Source organism: Herpailurus yagouaroundi, unplaced genomic scaffold, assembly GCF_014898765.1.
Source record: "Herpailurus yagouaroundi ecotype Mexico unplaced genomic scaffold, PumYag 163, whole genome shotgun sequence".
NCBI classification, from domain to species: Eukaryota; Metazoa; Chordata; class Mammalia; order Carnivora; family Felidae; genus Herpailurus; species Herpailurus yagouaroundi.
Window position 1 is genome coordinate 26,040,391 of NW_024412404.1, and position 12,880 is coordinate 26,053,270.

The 12,880-nt window shown below is 38.9% G+C and overlaps 2 protein-coding genes across 2 annotated transcripts in view; both read right to left on the reverse strand.

Annotated features, from left to right (window-relative positions):
* ANTXRL (ANTXR like) overlaps positions 1-1,428 on the reverse strand; it is a 17,436-nt gene extending 16,008 nt beyond the window's left edge. Inside the window, exon 1 of the mRNA XM_040485663.1 lies at positions 976-1,428. Coding sequence (XP_040341597.1) covers positions 976-1,250 — 275 coding nt within the window. The 5' untranslated portion in view covers positions 1,251-1,428. The remainder of the gene's footprint in view (positions 1-975) is intronic.
* The window catches only part of LOC121036908 (anthrax toxin receptor-like), a 175,826-nt gene that overhangs the window by 33,574 nt on the left and 129,372 nt on the right, over positions 1-12,880 (reverse strand). The gene's annotated exons all lie outside the window — the stretch shown is intronic.

Genomic DNA, 12,880 nt, shown 5'->3' on the forward strand with positions numbered 1-12,880 from the left:
TTTCTTTCTTTCTTTCTTTCTTTCTTTCTTTCTTTCTTTCTTTCTTTCTCTTTAAAGTTTATTTATCTATTTTGATGGGGTTGGGGCAGAAAGAGAGAAGGAGAAAGAATTCCAAGCAGGCTCCCGGTTGTCAGGGCAGAGCCCGCTGAGGTGCTTGATCACTGTGAGATGGTGACCTAAGCCAAAATCGAGGGTCAGTCGCTTGGGGCGCCTAGGTGGCTCAGTCGGTTAAGCATCTGACTTCAGCTCAGGTCATGATCTCACGGTTTGTGAGTTTGAGCCCCACTCAAGCCCCACTCGAGCCCCACTCAAGCTCCAAGTCAGGCTCTGTGCTGACAGCTCAGAGCCTGCTGCCTGCTTCAGATTCTGTGTCTCCCTCTCTCTCTCTCTCTCAAAAATAAACAAATAATAAAACATTAATAAAAGGAGAGAGATGCATGACTGAACCACCCAGGTGCCCCGGGAAAACAAAGGAATTTCCAAAATGTGACACTATGAGAATGCCCAGTAGAAGCAACACATAATCTCTCTGGGGCCAGTAAAAATAAAACTTTTCACTCACTTGGGTGGAAAACAACATAAGCAAAACACCTCACAAAGTAGAAACTGAAACCCAGCGAGCTTCTAACAACTGCTGAGAAGGAACTTCTAGCAGTCACCTGCCTATCCAGCTATTTAAGGGGCATGCAGGCCACAGATCCAGTCCATGCTGGTGGGAGGACTGAGAGCCATTCAGAAACCTTATGGTGGCCTTTTATTCTCTCAAAAAGGAAAAATCCCAGAGAACAAATTTTGGGGGCATTCCTTCTCCCTCAGGAACAAGGGGAGACACAGAGGTTCCTTGGCTCTGACCAAGGTTACTCCCTGGCCCCTCCACTCACAGAAGCTGGCATCCCCTTTGGCCACCACCTGCCCATATTGACTTCAGGGACCACACCACGCTGGGGCGCTGGGTAGGGCAGGAGGACCACTCACTTATCCAAGATGAAGTAAAGGTCATATGCGCTCTGGCAGGATTGCCTTGTATCTTTTGCCGGGTTATCCCGGGAATAGTGGCTGCGGAGGTGGTGGACAGTTCCCCCCTTCGGGCGGAGGTAGTTATGGAGGCTTTTCCCACTTAGAACGAGGCCATGCAGGTCTCTGGAGCCCCGGACACTGTGCCGCAAACTTCCGGCTTTCAGCAGCGGAGGCCGCAGCACCAGCAGCAGAAACAGCGCAGGACCCGGCACACCCAGGCCGTAGCTCCCCATTTTCCTGGCCACCTTCTTGGAGCTGCTGGCTGCTGGCCGCTTCAGGTCACCTCAGGCGGCTGCCTCTGGAGACTCCGCCTGTGCCCTGGGGCTTAGGTTCCCAGCAGCACTTTCCCAAGGCGCACTTCAAGCCTGCACCTGCTATCTGCCCTTTGGGCGGAAGAGGCAAACAGCTGGCTCTGGGGCGATGGGCCCAGTACCTGCTGGCCCTTCCCCCACGCAGCTGGGGCAGAAGGCCTTGTTATGATGGACAGGGGGGTTGGCATGGTGACTTTGTGACCTGCATCTCTGCTCAGTGTCCTGCCTGTTGACAACCCCAGGCAGGAGTCATAGTATCTTTAGATGGGGGACGGGGGGTAAGATGAGGCCTCCATTTGTCTCTTATCCTAAACCCTCACAGGTGGCCATTAAAATCTCCAAGACTCTCTTTTTTTATAATTCAAAGAAGGCAGCTGAGGTGGCTTAGATGAGGACATCCCTGTGAGTGTTCACGAGGTCAAGGAACTGGGAGACTAGAGTACAGTAATTAATGGTCATTGGTGAATACTGAAGTCACCTGTGGACATGGAAGGATCTAGAAGGAGAAGAAGGCAGTGCAGTGTTACCATAGTCCTTTGTGAATGAGGGACATTCCTGTTACCTACTCCTGTGTAACAAACTACCCCCAAATTAATGACATAAAACATTTTATATGTGCACAGTTTCTGTGGATCAGAAATGCAAAGAGGGCTGAGTGGGGATGGCTTGTCTCTGCTTCATGGAAAAACATGGAAAACCCATTTGGTCTTTCATATAAATTTTAGAAGCAGCACATCCTCAGTGCTCCCCCAATCTTCTTAATCCTTGATTACAGTAACATTAAATATATAGATACACTTGGATGCATTTGAATCTGCCCTCTAGACTCCCCTATCAGTGAACCTGGCAATGTTCTCATTTATCTACTCGTTTTCCAGCACTTTTCAAATAAACTTCCCTATGAAGATCTTCACTTTTTTTCTCAAGTGCCTTCCCTAAATACCTTATATTTTTGCTGTTATTGTAAATGGCATTTAAAAAATAAAGCTTTTAAACTGTTTATTGGTGTTGTGGACAAATGTATTAATTTCTTGATTATTCACACAGCTTGTTAAGCTTTTTTATTCTAAAATATATCTGTAGAGTGGTTTTGGTTTTTCTATAAAAACAAAACCCAAAAAACATTGCTCTGACGAGTTCTCCAATGACATGTTGGCTGGAAGGTGTGATGGAGGTATTATTGATTTTAAAGAGAATACTTCTGGGGAAGAGCAAAGATGGCAGAACAGCATGGATGTTTTTTGTGTGTCTTGCGTCCATGAGATACAGCCAGACCAATGCTAAGTCATCCTGCACACCCAGAAAACTGATCTGAGGATTAACACAACAATCTGCACAAACTGAACCACAGAACTCAGCAGGTACACAGTGTGGAAAGGCGGACTTGGGGAGAGAGAAGCCACGGAGGGCAGGGAGCTGTTTTGCATGCGGAGAGAGGACAGAGATGGGGGGAGGGGAGAATATGGGAAAAGCACCCCCGTGCCCCAAAAGCAGCTGGAGAGAAAGCGGGAAAGTGGAAATAGCCGCAGGGACTGAACTAAAAAGGGATAAAGGAGAAAGGAGAGGGTTTAAATTCCATTAAGACTATAAACAGGGGGAGCCCAGAGACTGAAACTCTGAAGCTTGATACCTGGAGGAGCTTTGGTGGGAAGGGTGAATCCCCAGGAGCAGAGTGGAGTCCGGGGTTCTTCAGGCCACATGGGGAGAGGCGGTTCCCTTGCTGAAAGGACACCTGGTAGAGGTTGTGTGGGTTCCCCATAGGCAAGGCCCCAGTGGACCTAGGAGAACAACCACATTCGCTGGTGCTGGAACAAGGTCATTAAGGGTGAAGCCTGGTGCCAGATGTGTATTGTGACTTTCCCTAATCCCTGAAATGCTGCTGGTACACTCTCTCGCAAACTTTTTCTGGGGCAGGCTGGCACCTAGCCACAGTTTCTGGGTACTGGCAGCAGCATGGTTCTGCAAATGTTCCTGGGTGCAGCCAGCACCAGCCATTGCTTTGTGAGACCCTCCACAGAAGGGCAGAACGGGTCAAAGCTGCTGTCCCTCAGAAGTAAGGAGTCGGGAAAAACAGCCACATATCAGACAAAACTCAGGAGGGAAGTGCTTACTGGGACTTGGTCACAACAGTGTAAAAGTGGGGAGTGGATGAAAGCTGAAGACAAAGGACGGGTGTGCGATTGTTGATTGGGGAGAAGAGAGTTCTGATACTAGAGACTGGGTAGTTAGGTGATGCCATTTTCACCACTCCTGCTCATGTGCATATGCACCTACAAGCGCCACAACAATCCACCCCAGTAAGCTAAGCAGCGCTATCTAGTGGAGAATGGAGCTGTTACACTAAGCCCCACCCAACTGGGCCAACCTTGCTCTTCAGGATCACAAGTCTCTCCTCCTGCTTAGTTTATGGACTATAAAGTGCTTCATAGTTTGACTTCTAGGGAAAAATGAAGTAATTTCAGACATTTCAGTCTGTTCACTGGTCCATCTAAAAACTTTCTTTATTTCTTGTTTCTTTTTCTTTTTTTTCTTTTTCATTTCTTTTCTTTTTCTTGAATACAGAAAGAGAAGAAATTCATTTTTATTTTCAATTTTTATTAAATATGTTTCTTTAATTTTTTTCTACTATATTTTTTACTTTTGTGTAAATTTTTTCAAATTCTATTTTACTGCCATCATTTCAGTTTAGTCTCCTTCTGTGTATTCATTTTTTCAAATTTTCAAATGATTTCCTTTTTTTTCTTTCCCCTTTTTTCTCTAATCTACAAAGCTCCTTTCAACACCCAGACCAAAACACACCTTGGATCATTTATTCGATTTTTTTGTGTGAATGTGTTTATTTTTAATTTTTTAAATTTTAATATTTTTTTCATTTTAATATTTTTAAAATTTTAATTTGTTTTACCCCATTAATTCCTTTTCTTCCTTCAAAATGATGAAATGAAGGAATTCACCCTAAAAGAAAGATCAAGAAGAAACAACAGTCAGGGACATAACCAACACAGATACAAGCAAGATGTCTGAACCAGATTTTAGAATCAGGATAATAAGAATACTAGCTGGAGTTGAAAATAGATTAGAATCCCTTTTTGCAGAGATAAAAGAAGTAAAAGCTAGTAAGGATGAAATTAAAATGCTATAACTGGGCTGCAATCTCAAATGGATGCCATGGTGGCAAGGATGGATGAGGCAGAGCAGACAATCAGTGATATAGAGGACAAACCTTTGGAGAATAATGAAGCAGAAAAAAAGAGGGAGATTAAGGCAAAAGAGCAGGATATAAGAATTAAAGAAATCAGTGACTCATTAAAAAGGAACAATATCAGAATCATAGGGGTCCCAAAAGAGGAAGAGAGAGAAATAGGGGTAGAAGGGTTATGTGAGCAAATCATAGTGGAAAACTTTCCTAACCTGGGGAAAGACATAGACATCAAAATCCAGGAAGCACAGAGGACTCCCAGTAGATTTCAACAAAAACGGACCATCAACAAGGCATATCACAGTCAAAGTCACAAAATACTCAGGCAAGGAGAGAATCATGAAAGCAGTAAGAGAAAAAAAGTCCTTAGCCTACAAGGGGAGACAGATCAGGTTTGCAGCAGACCTATCCACAGAAACTTGGCAGGCCAGAAAGGAGTGACAGGATATATTCAATGTGCTGAATGAGAGAAATATGCAGCCAAGAAGTCTTTATCCAGCAAGGCTGTCGTTCAAAATAGAAGGAGAGATAAAAAGTTTCCCAAACAAAAATTGAAGGGGTTTGTGACCACTAAACCAGCCCTGCAAGAAATTTTAAGGCGGACTCCCTGAGGGGAGAGAAGATGAAAAAGAAAACCGAAATAAATAAAGACCAAAAGCAACAAAGACTAGAAAAGGCCAGAGAACACCACCAGAAACTCCAACTCTACAAGCAACATAATGGCAATAAATTCATATCTTTCAGTACTCGCTCTAAATGTCAATGGACTAAATGCCCCAATCAAAAGACATAGGGTAACAGAATGGATAAGAAAACAAGACCCATCTATATGCTGTTTACAAGAGATCCACTTTAGACCTAAAGACACCTTCAGATTGAAAGTAAAGGGATGGAGAACAATCCAGCATGCTAATGGTTAACAAAAGAAAGCCAGAGTAACCATACTTATATCAGAAAATCTAGACTTTAAAATAAAGACTGTATCAAGAGATGAAGAAGGGCGTTACATCATAATTAAGGGGTCTATCCACGAAGAAGACCTAACAATTGTAAACATTTATGCACCAAATGTGAGAGCACCCAAACATATAAATCAATTAATCACAAACATAAATAAACTCATTGATAGTAATACCATAATAGTAGGGGACTTCAACACCCTACTCACAGCAATAGACAGATCATCTAATCAAAATATCAGCAAGAAAAACAATGGCTTTGAATGACACATTAGACCAGATGGACTTAACACGTATATTCAGAACATTTCATCCTAAAGCAGCAGAAAATACATTCTTCTCCAGTGCACATGGAATGTTCTCCAGAATAGACCACATACTGGGATACAAATCAGCCCTAAGCAAGTACAAAAAGATTGAGGTCATACCGTGCATATTTTCAGATCACAATGCTATGAAACTCAAAATCAACCACAAGAAAAAATCTGGAAAAGTAACAAATACTTGGAGATGAAAGAAAATCCTACTAAAGAATGAATGGGCTAACCAAGAAGTTAAAGAAGAAATTTAAAAGTTCATGGAAGCCAGTGAAAATGATAACACCACAACCCAAAACCTCTGGGATGCAGCAAAGACAATCATAAGAGGAAAGTACATAGTAATCCAGGCCTTCCTAAAGAAGGAAGAAAGATCTCAGATACACAACCTAACCTTATGCCTTAAAGAGCTGGAAAAAGAACAGCAAATAAAACCCCAAACCAGCAGAAGACAGGAAATAATAAAGATTAGAGCAGAAATTAATGCTATCAAAACCAAGAAAACAGTAGAACAGATCAGTGAAATCAGAAACTGGTTCTTTGAAAGAATTGACCAAATTGATACCCCCTAGCCAGTTTGATCAACAAGAAAAAGGAAAAGATCCAAATAAATAAAATCAAGAATGGAAGAGGAGAGATCACAACCAACGCAGCAAAAATAAAAACAATAATAAGAGAAAATTATGAGCAGTTTTATGCCAATAAAATGGGCAGTGTGGGAGAAATGGACAAATTCCTGGAAACATATACACTCTCAAAACTGAAACAGGAAGAAATAGGAAATTTGAACAGACCCATAACCAGTAAGGAAATTGAATTAATAGTCAAAAATCTTCCAAAAAACAAGAGTCCAGGGCCAGATGGCTTTCCAGGGGAATTTCTACCAAACATTTAAGAAAGTGTTAACACCTATTTTCTTGAAGCTGTTTCAAAAAATAAAAATGGAAGGAAAACTTCCAAAATCTTTCTATGAGGCCAGCATTACCTTGATTCCAAAACCAGACACAGACCTCACTAAAAAGGAGAACCATAGACAAATTTCTCTGATGAACATGGATGCAAAATCCTCAACAAGGTACTAGCCAACCAGATCTAACAATACATTAAAAAAATGATTCACCACGACCAAGTGGGATTTATACTTGGGATTCAAGGCTGGTTCAATACCCGCAAAACAATCAATGTGATTCTTCACATCAATAAAGGAAAGGACAAGAACCATACGATCCTCTCAATAGATGCAGAGAAAGCATTTGACAAAATTCAGCATCATTTCTTGACAAAAACCCTCAAGAAAGTAGGGATAGAAGGAGCATACCTCAAGATCATAAAAGCCATATATGAATGACCCAACGCTAATATCATCCTCAATGGGGAAAAACTGAGAGCTTTCCCCCTAAGGTCAGGAATAAGACAGGGATATCCACTCTTGCCACTGTTATTCAACATAGTATTGGAAGTCTTAGCCTCTGCAATCAGACAACGCAAAGAACTAAAAGGCATCCAAATCAGCCAGGAGGAAGTCAAACCTTCACTCTTCGTAGATGACATGTTACTCTATATGGAAAATCCAAAAGATTCCACAAAAAACTGCTATGACTGATTCATGAGTTCAGCAAAGTTCTGTGCATGTAAAATCAATGCACAGAAATCAGTTGCATTCCTATACACCAAAAATGAAGCGACAGACAGAGAAATCAAGGAATTGATCCCATTTACAATTGCGCCCAAAATCATAAAATACCTAGGAATAAATCTAACCAAAGAGGTGAAAAATTTATACACTGAAAACTATAGAAAGCTTATGAAAGAAATTGAATAAGACGCAAAAAAAAAAAAATTGAAAAAAGATTCCATGCTCCTGGATAGGAAGAACAAATATTGCTAAAATGTCAATACTACCCAAAGCAATCTACATATTCAATGCAATCCCTATGAAAATAACACCAGCATTCTTCAGAGAGCTAGAACAAATAATCCTAAAATTTGTATGGAACCAGAAAAGACCCCGAATAGCCAAAGCCATCTTGAGAAAGAAAACCAAAGCAGGAGGCATCACAATCCCACACTTCAAGCTGTACTACGAAGCTGCAATCATCAAGACAATATGGTACTGGCACAAAAACACTCAGTTCAATGGAACAGAATAGAGAACCCAGAAATGGATCCACAAACGTATGGCCAACTAATCTTTGACAAAGCAGGAAAGAATTTCCAATGGAATAAAGACAGTCTCTTCAACAAGTGGTGCTGGGAAATCTGGACAGCGACATGCAGAAAAATGAACCTGGGCCACTTTCTTACACCATACACAAAAATAAACTCAAAATTGATGAAACACCTAAATGTAAGACAGGAAGCCATCAAAATCCTCAAGGAGGAATCAGGCAAAAACCTTTTTGATCTTGGCTGCAGCAACTTCTTATTCAACATGTCTCCAGAGGCAAAGGAAACAAAAGCAAAAATGAACTACTGGGACCTCTTAAAAATAAGAAGCTTCTGCACAGTGAAGAAACAATCAGCAAAACTAAAAGGCAACTGACAGAATGGGAGAAGATATTTGCAAACGAAATATCAGATAAAGGGTTAGTATCCAAAATCTATAAAGACCTTATCAAACTCAACAGCCAAAAAACAAATAATCCAGTAAAGAAATGAGAAAAAGAAGGACTAGTTACTTCTCCAAAGAAGACATCCAGCTGGCCAGCCGACACATGAAAAAATGCTCAACATCACTCATCAACAGAGAAGTACAAATCAAAACCACAATGAGATACCACCTCACACCTGTCAGAATGGATAACATTAACAACTCAGGCAACCACAGATGTTGGTGAGGATGCAGAGAAAGAGGATCTCTTTTGCACTGCTGGTGGGAATGCAAACTGGTGCAGCCACCCTGGAAAACACTATGGACGTTCCTCAAAAAATTAAAAATAGAACTACTCTATGACCCAGCAATTGCACTACTAGGTATGGATAAATACCTAGTAGTATTTATAGGGGATACCTATATCCCCTAGTAGGGATATAGGTATGCTGTTTTGAAGGGACACATGCACCCACATGTTTATAGCAGCACTATCAACAATAGCCAAAGTATGGAAAGAGTTCAAGTGTCCATCGATGGATGAATGGATAAAGAAGAAGTGGTATATATATACAATGGAGTATTACTAGGCAATCAAAAAATGAAATCTTGCCATTTGCAACTATGCGGCTGGAACTAGAGGGTATTATGCTAAGCAAAATAAGTCAGTCAGAAAAAGACAAATACCATATGACTTCACTCATATGAGGAATTTAAGATACAAAACAGATGAACATATGGGAAGGGAAGCAAAAATAATATAAAAACAGGGAGGGGGGAAAAACATAAGAGACTCTTAAATATGGAGAACAAACAGAGGGTTACTGGAGGTGTTGTGGGAGAGGGGATGGGCTAAATGGGTAGGGGGCATTAAGGAACCTACTCCTGAAATCATTGTTGCACTATATGCTAACTAAATCAGATGTAAATTAAAAAAATAAAATTAAAAAAAAGGACAGTATATCAATATTTAAAACAAACAAAAAGAATACTTCTAATATATCACTATTAAGAATAATGTTTATGGAAGGCTTTTGGTAGAAATTCTTTATCAAATTATGGAATTTCCTTGCTCTTCTTGGTTTTCTACAAATTATGAATAAGGGATGAATTTTATCCAGATTGTTTTTCTGCATATTTTGTATGAATATATATTTTCACCAGTAATCTATTAATATTTAATTACATCAATGCATGTAAAACTAATTTTAACATTTTACAAATAAAACCTAACATGGCCATAGTAATTTTTTAAAAAAATGTTTATTTATTTTGAGAGAGAGAAAGAAAGTGTGAGTGGGGGAGAGGCAGAGAGAGAGGCAGTGAGAATCCCGAGTAGGCTCACAGAGCCTCACATAGGGTTGATCCCATGAACTGTGAGATCATACCTGAGCTCTAAATCAAAAGTTGGATTTACTTAGCTGACTGAGATACCCAGGTGTCCTGGGCATGGTAATTTTTTAAAACATTGCTGAATTGAGTTTCCCACTAGTTTAAATCACAATCATGAGAGAAGTTGGCTTATAATTTCCTTTTTTTGTCCTGTCCGTATCTGGTTTTGATATTATGTAATATTAGCCTCATAAAATGCACTTGGGAGTGTTTTTATTTTCTTTTCTCCTGGAAAAACTTTGAATATGAAAGATACAATTTATTTAGTATATGCTGAATATCATGGACTGAATTCTGCCCCTTCCTCTGTTTATACTTTTAAGTCCTAACTGTAATTTGACTGTACTTGGAGATAGGGTCTTTAAGAAGGTGATTAAGGTTAAATGAGATCCTAAGTGTAGTCGCCTAATCCCACAGGAGAGGGGTCCTCATAAGAAAAGAAACACCAGAATCTTTTCCTATGCACACACAGATAAAGGGGCCATGTGAAGGCACACCAAGAAAATGGCTATCTATAATCCAGGAAGACAATCCGCACCAGAAGCTTAACCTTGATGGCACTTTGATCTTGGACTTCCAGCCTCTAGAACTGTGAGAAAATAAATTTCTGTTGTTTAAGCCACTCGCCTATGGTACTTTGTTATGACAGACCAAGCAGACTAACACTGGATTATTTAGTGCTTGTATTTCTTTTATAAGTCATTTTAGGTATCACAATTTCCAGGAATTTGAACATTTATTCGCATATATTGGTATAAAGTTGTTTAGAGTATGTTTGATTTTTATATTTCTGCTCTTTCTGCAGTTATATCTTCTTTATAATTCCTACTGTAATTTACTTATGTCTTTTCTGAACGCTATACATTGACAACAGGGAAGATACTGCCCTCAAGGAGATGAAAATTAGTCTTACCTTTTAAAAGTATGAAGCACAGCACATAAAGAGATACAGATTATATCTGTGGTATTCCATTATTATTGTTGTTGTTGTTATTAGTTTGACCTTCTTTTATATCATCCAATTTATGTTAAAAAAAATTTTTTTTGTAGAATTTCCCACATTTCAGATTTGGTTGATTGTTTTCTAATAGTCTAACTTTTATCCTATCGTCAAATTTCCTGTAAGCCAGTAGTTAGAAGCTAGAAGCTTGGTGAATTTCAGGTTCATTTTTGTTGTTGATGGTGTTATTTTTCCTGCATTACATCAGGAGACACATGTTGTTTAACAGTTGCACTTCTAGTGATGCTAAATTGGTCAGTGGGATCAGGTTTGTGAGTCTGCTACCACCATTAAACATGAAACAAGATTTCTACTTATGGTTATATCCCCTGACATTAAAAAAATTTTTTTTAATGTTTATTTATTTTTGAGAGAGAGAGAGGAAGACAGAGCATGAGCAGGGGAGGGGCAAAGAGAGAGAGAGAGAGGGAGACACAGAATCTGAAGCAGGCTCCAGGTTCTGAGATGTCAGCACAGAGCCTGATGCGGGGGTCAAATCCACGTGCCCACAAGATCATGACTTGAGCCGCGTTGGAGGCTTAACCAACTATAGCACCCCTATATCCCCTGACATTTTATCTGATGGTTAAAACAGTTACTGGTAGATGTCTGAACCTATTATTTTAATAGATTCAATAGCTGTCTGAATCTATTATTTCAATTGCAAAAATGGTGATTTCTAATTTTCTTACTTCTTCTGCATTTATTAACTGAGATTCCCCTTTTCCCAGTTTTATTTAGATATAATTGACATATAGCGCTGTGTAAGTTTAAAGTGTACAGCAAAATAATTTGACATATATTGTGAAATTAATACCACAATAAATTTAGTTAGCATCCATCATCTCATACAGATGCAGAAAAAAATTTTTTTTCCTGTGATGAGAGTTCTTAGAATCTCCTCTCCTAACAGTGTTCGAATATACCATAAAGCAGTGTTAACTATATTCATCATGTGCATTACACCTCTATTCCTTATTTATCTTATAACTGGAAGTTTGTACCTTTTGACCAGCTTCATCCAATTCCTCCTCCCACCCCTGCCTCTGGTAACCACAAATATGACTTATTTTCCTATGTTTCTAAAATTTGATTTAGATTTCACATATTAAGAGATATCATACAGTATTTTTCTTTTCCTGATTTATTTCATTTACCACAATGCTCTCAAGTTCCATCCATGTTGTTGCAAATGGCAGGATACCCTTTATTTATGGCTGAATAATATTCTTATTGTTTATATATGTTACAACTTCTTTATTCATTCATCAGTTAATGGCCACTTAGGTTGCTTGCATATCTTGGTTATTGTAATAATGGAGCACTAAACACGGGGATGCAGATATATTTTTGACATAGTATTTTTGTTTCCTTCACATGTATTCCTAGACGTGGGATTGCTGGATCATATTGTAGTCCTACTTTAAAATTTTTGAAGAACCTCCATACTGTTTTACATATTGGCTATACAAATTTCCAATCCCACCAATAGTGCACAAGGATTACCCTTTTTCCACATCTTTGCCAGGATTTGTTAACCTCTTTTTTTTTTTTTTTGATGATAGCTAATTCTAACAGGCATGAGGTGAAATATCATTGTGGTTTTGATTGAATTTCCCTTTTGATTAGAGATGTTGAGCACCTATCCTGTATCTGTTAGTAATTTATATATCTTCTTTGGAAAAATGTCCTTCAGGTTCTTTGCTTATTTTTTAATAGGATTATTAATTTCTTTGCTATTGAGTCATATGTGTTCTTTATATATTTTGGACATTTTAACAAATTAATTCTTTCAATCCATGAACATGGGATACCTTTCCATTTATTTGTATCTTCTTCAATTTCTTTCATTAATGTCTTTAAATTTTCAGTGTAGAGATCTTTTGCCTCTTAGTTAAATTTATTCCTAAGTACTTTGTTTTGATGCTATTGCAAATAGGATTGCTTTCTTTATTTCTTTTTGGATTATGTGTTGTTAACTGCTTCTTATCATATATATGGTTTGCAAAATTTTTTCCCATTCTGTAAGTTTTTTTCATTTTGTTTATTGTTTCTTTTTTGTGTGGAAGCCTATTAGTCTGGTGTACTCTGACTT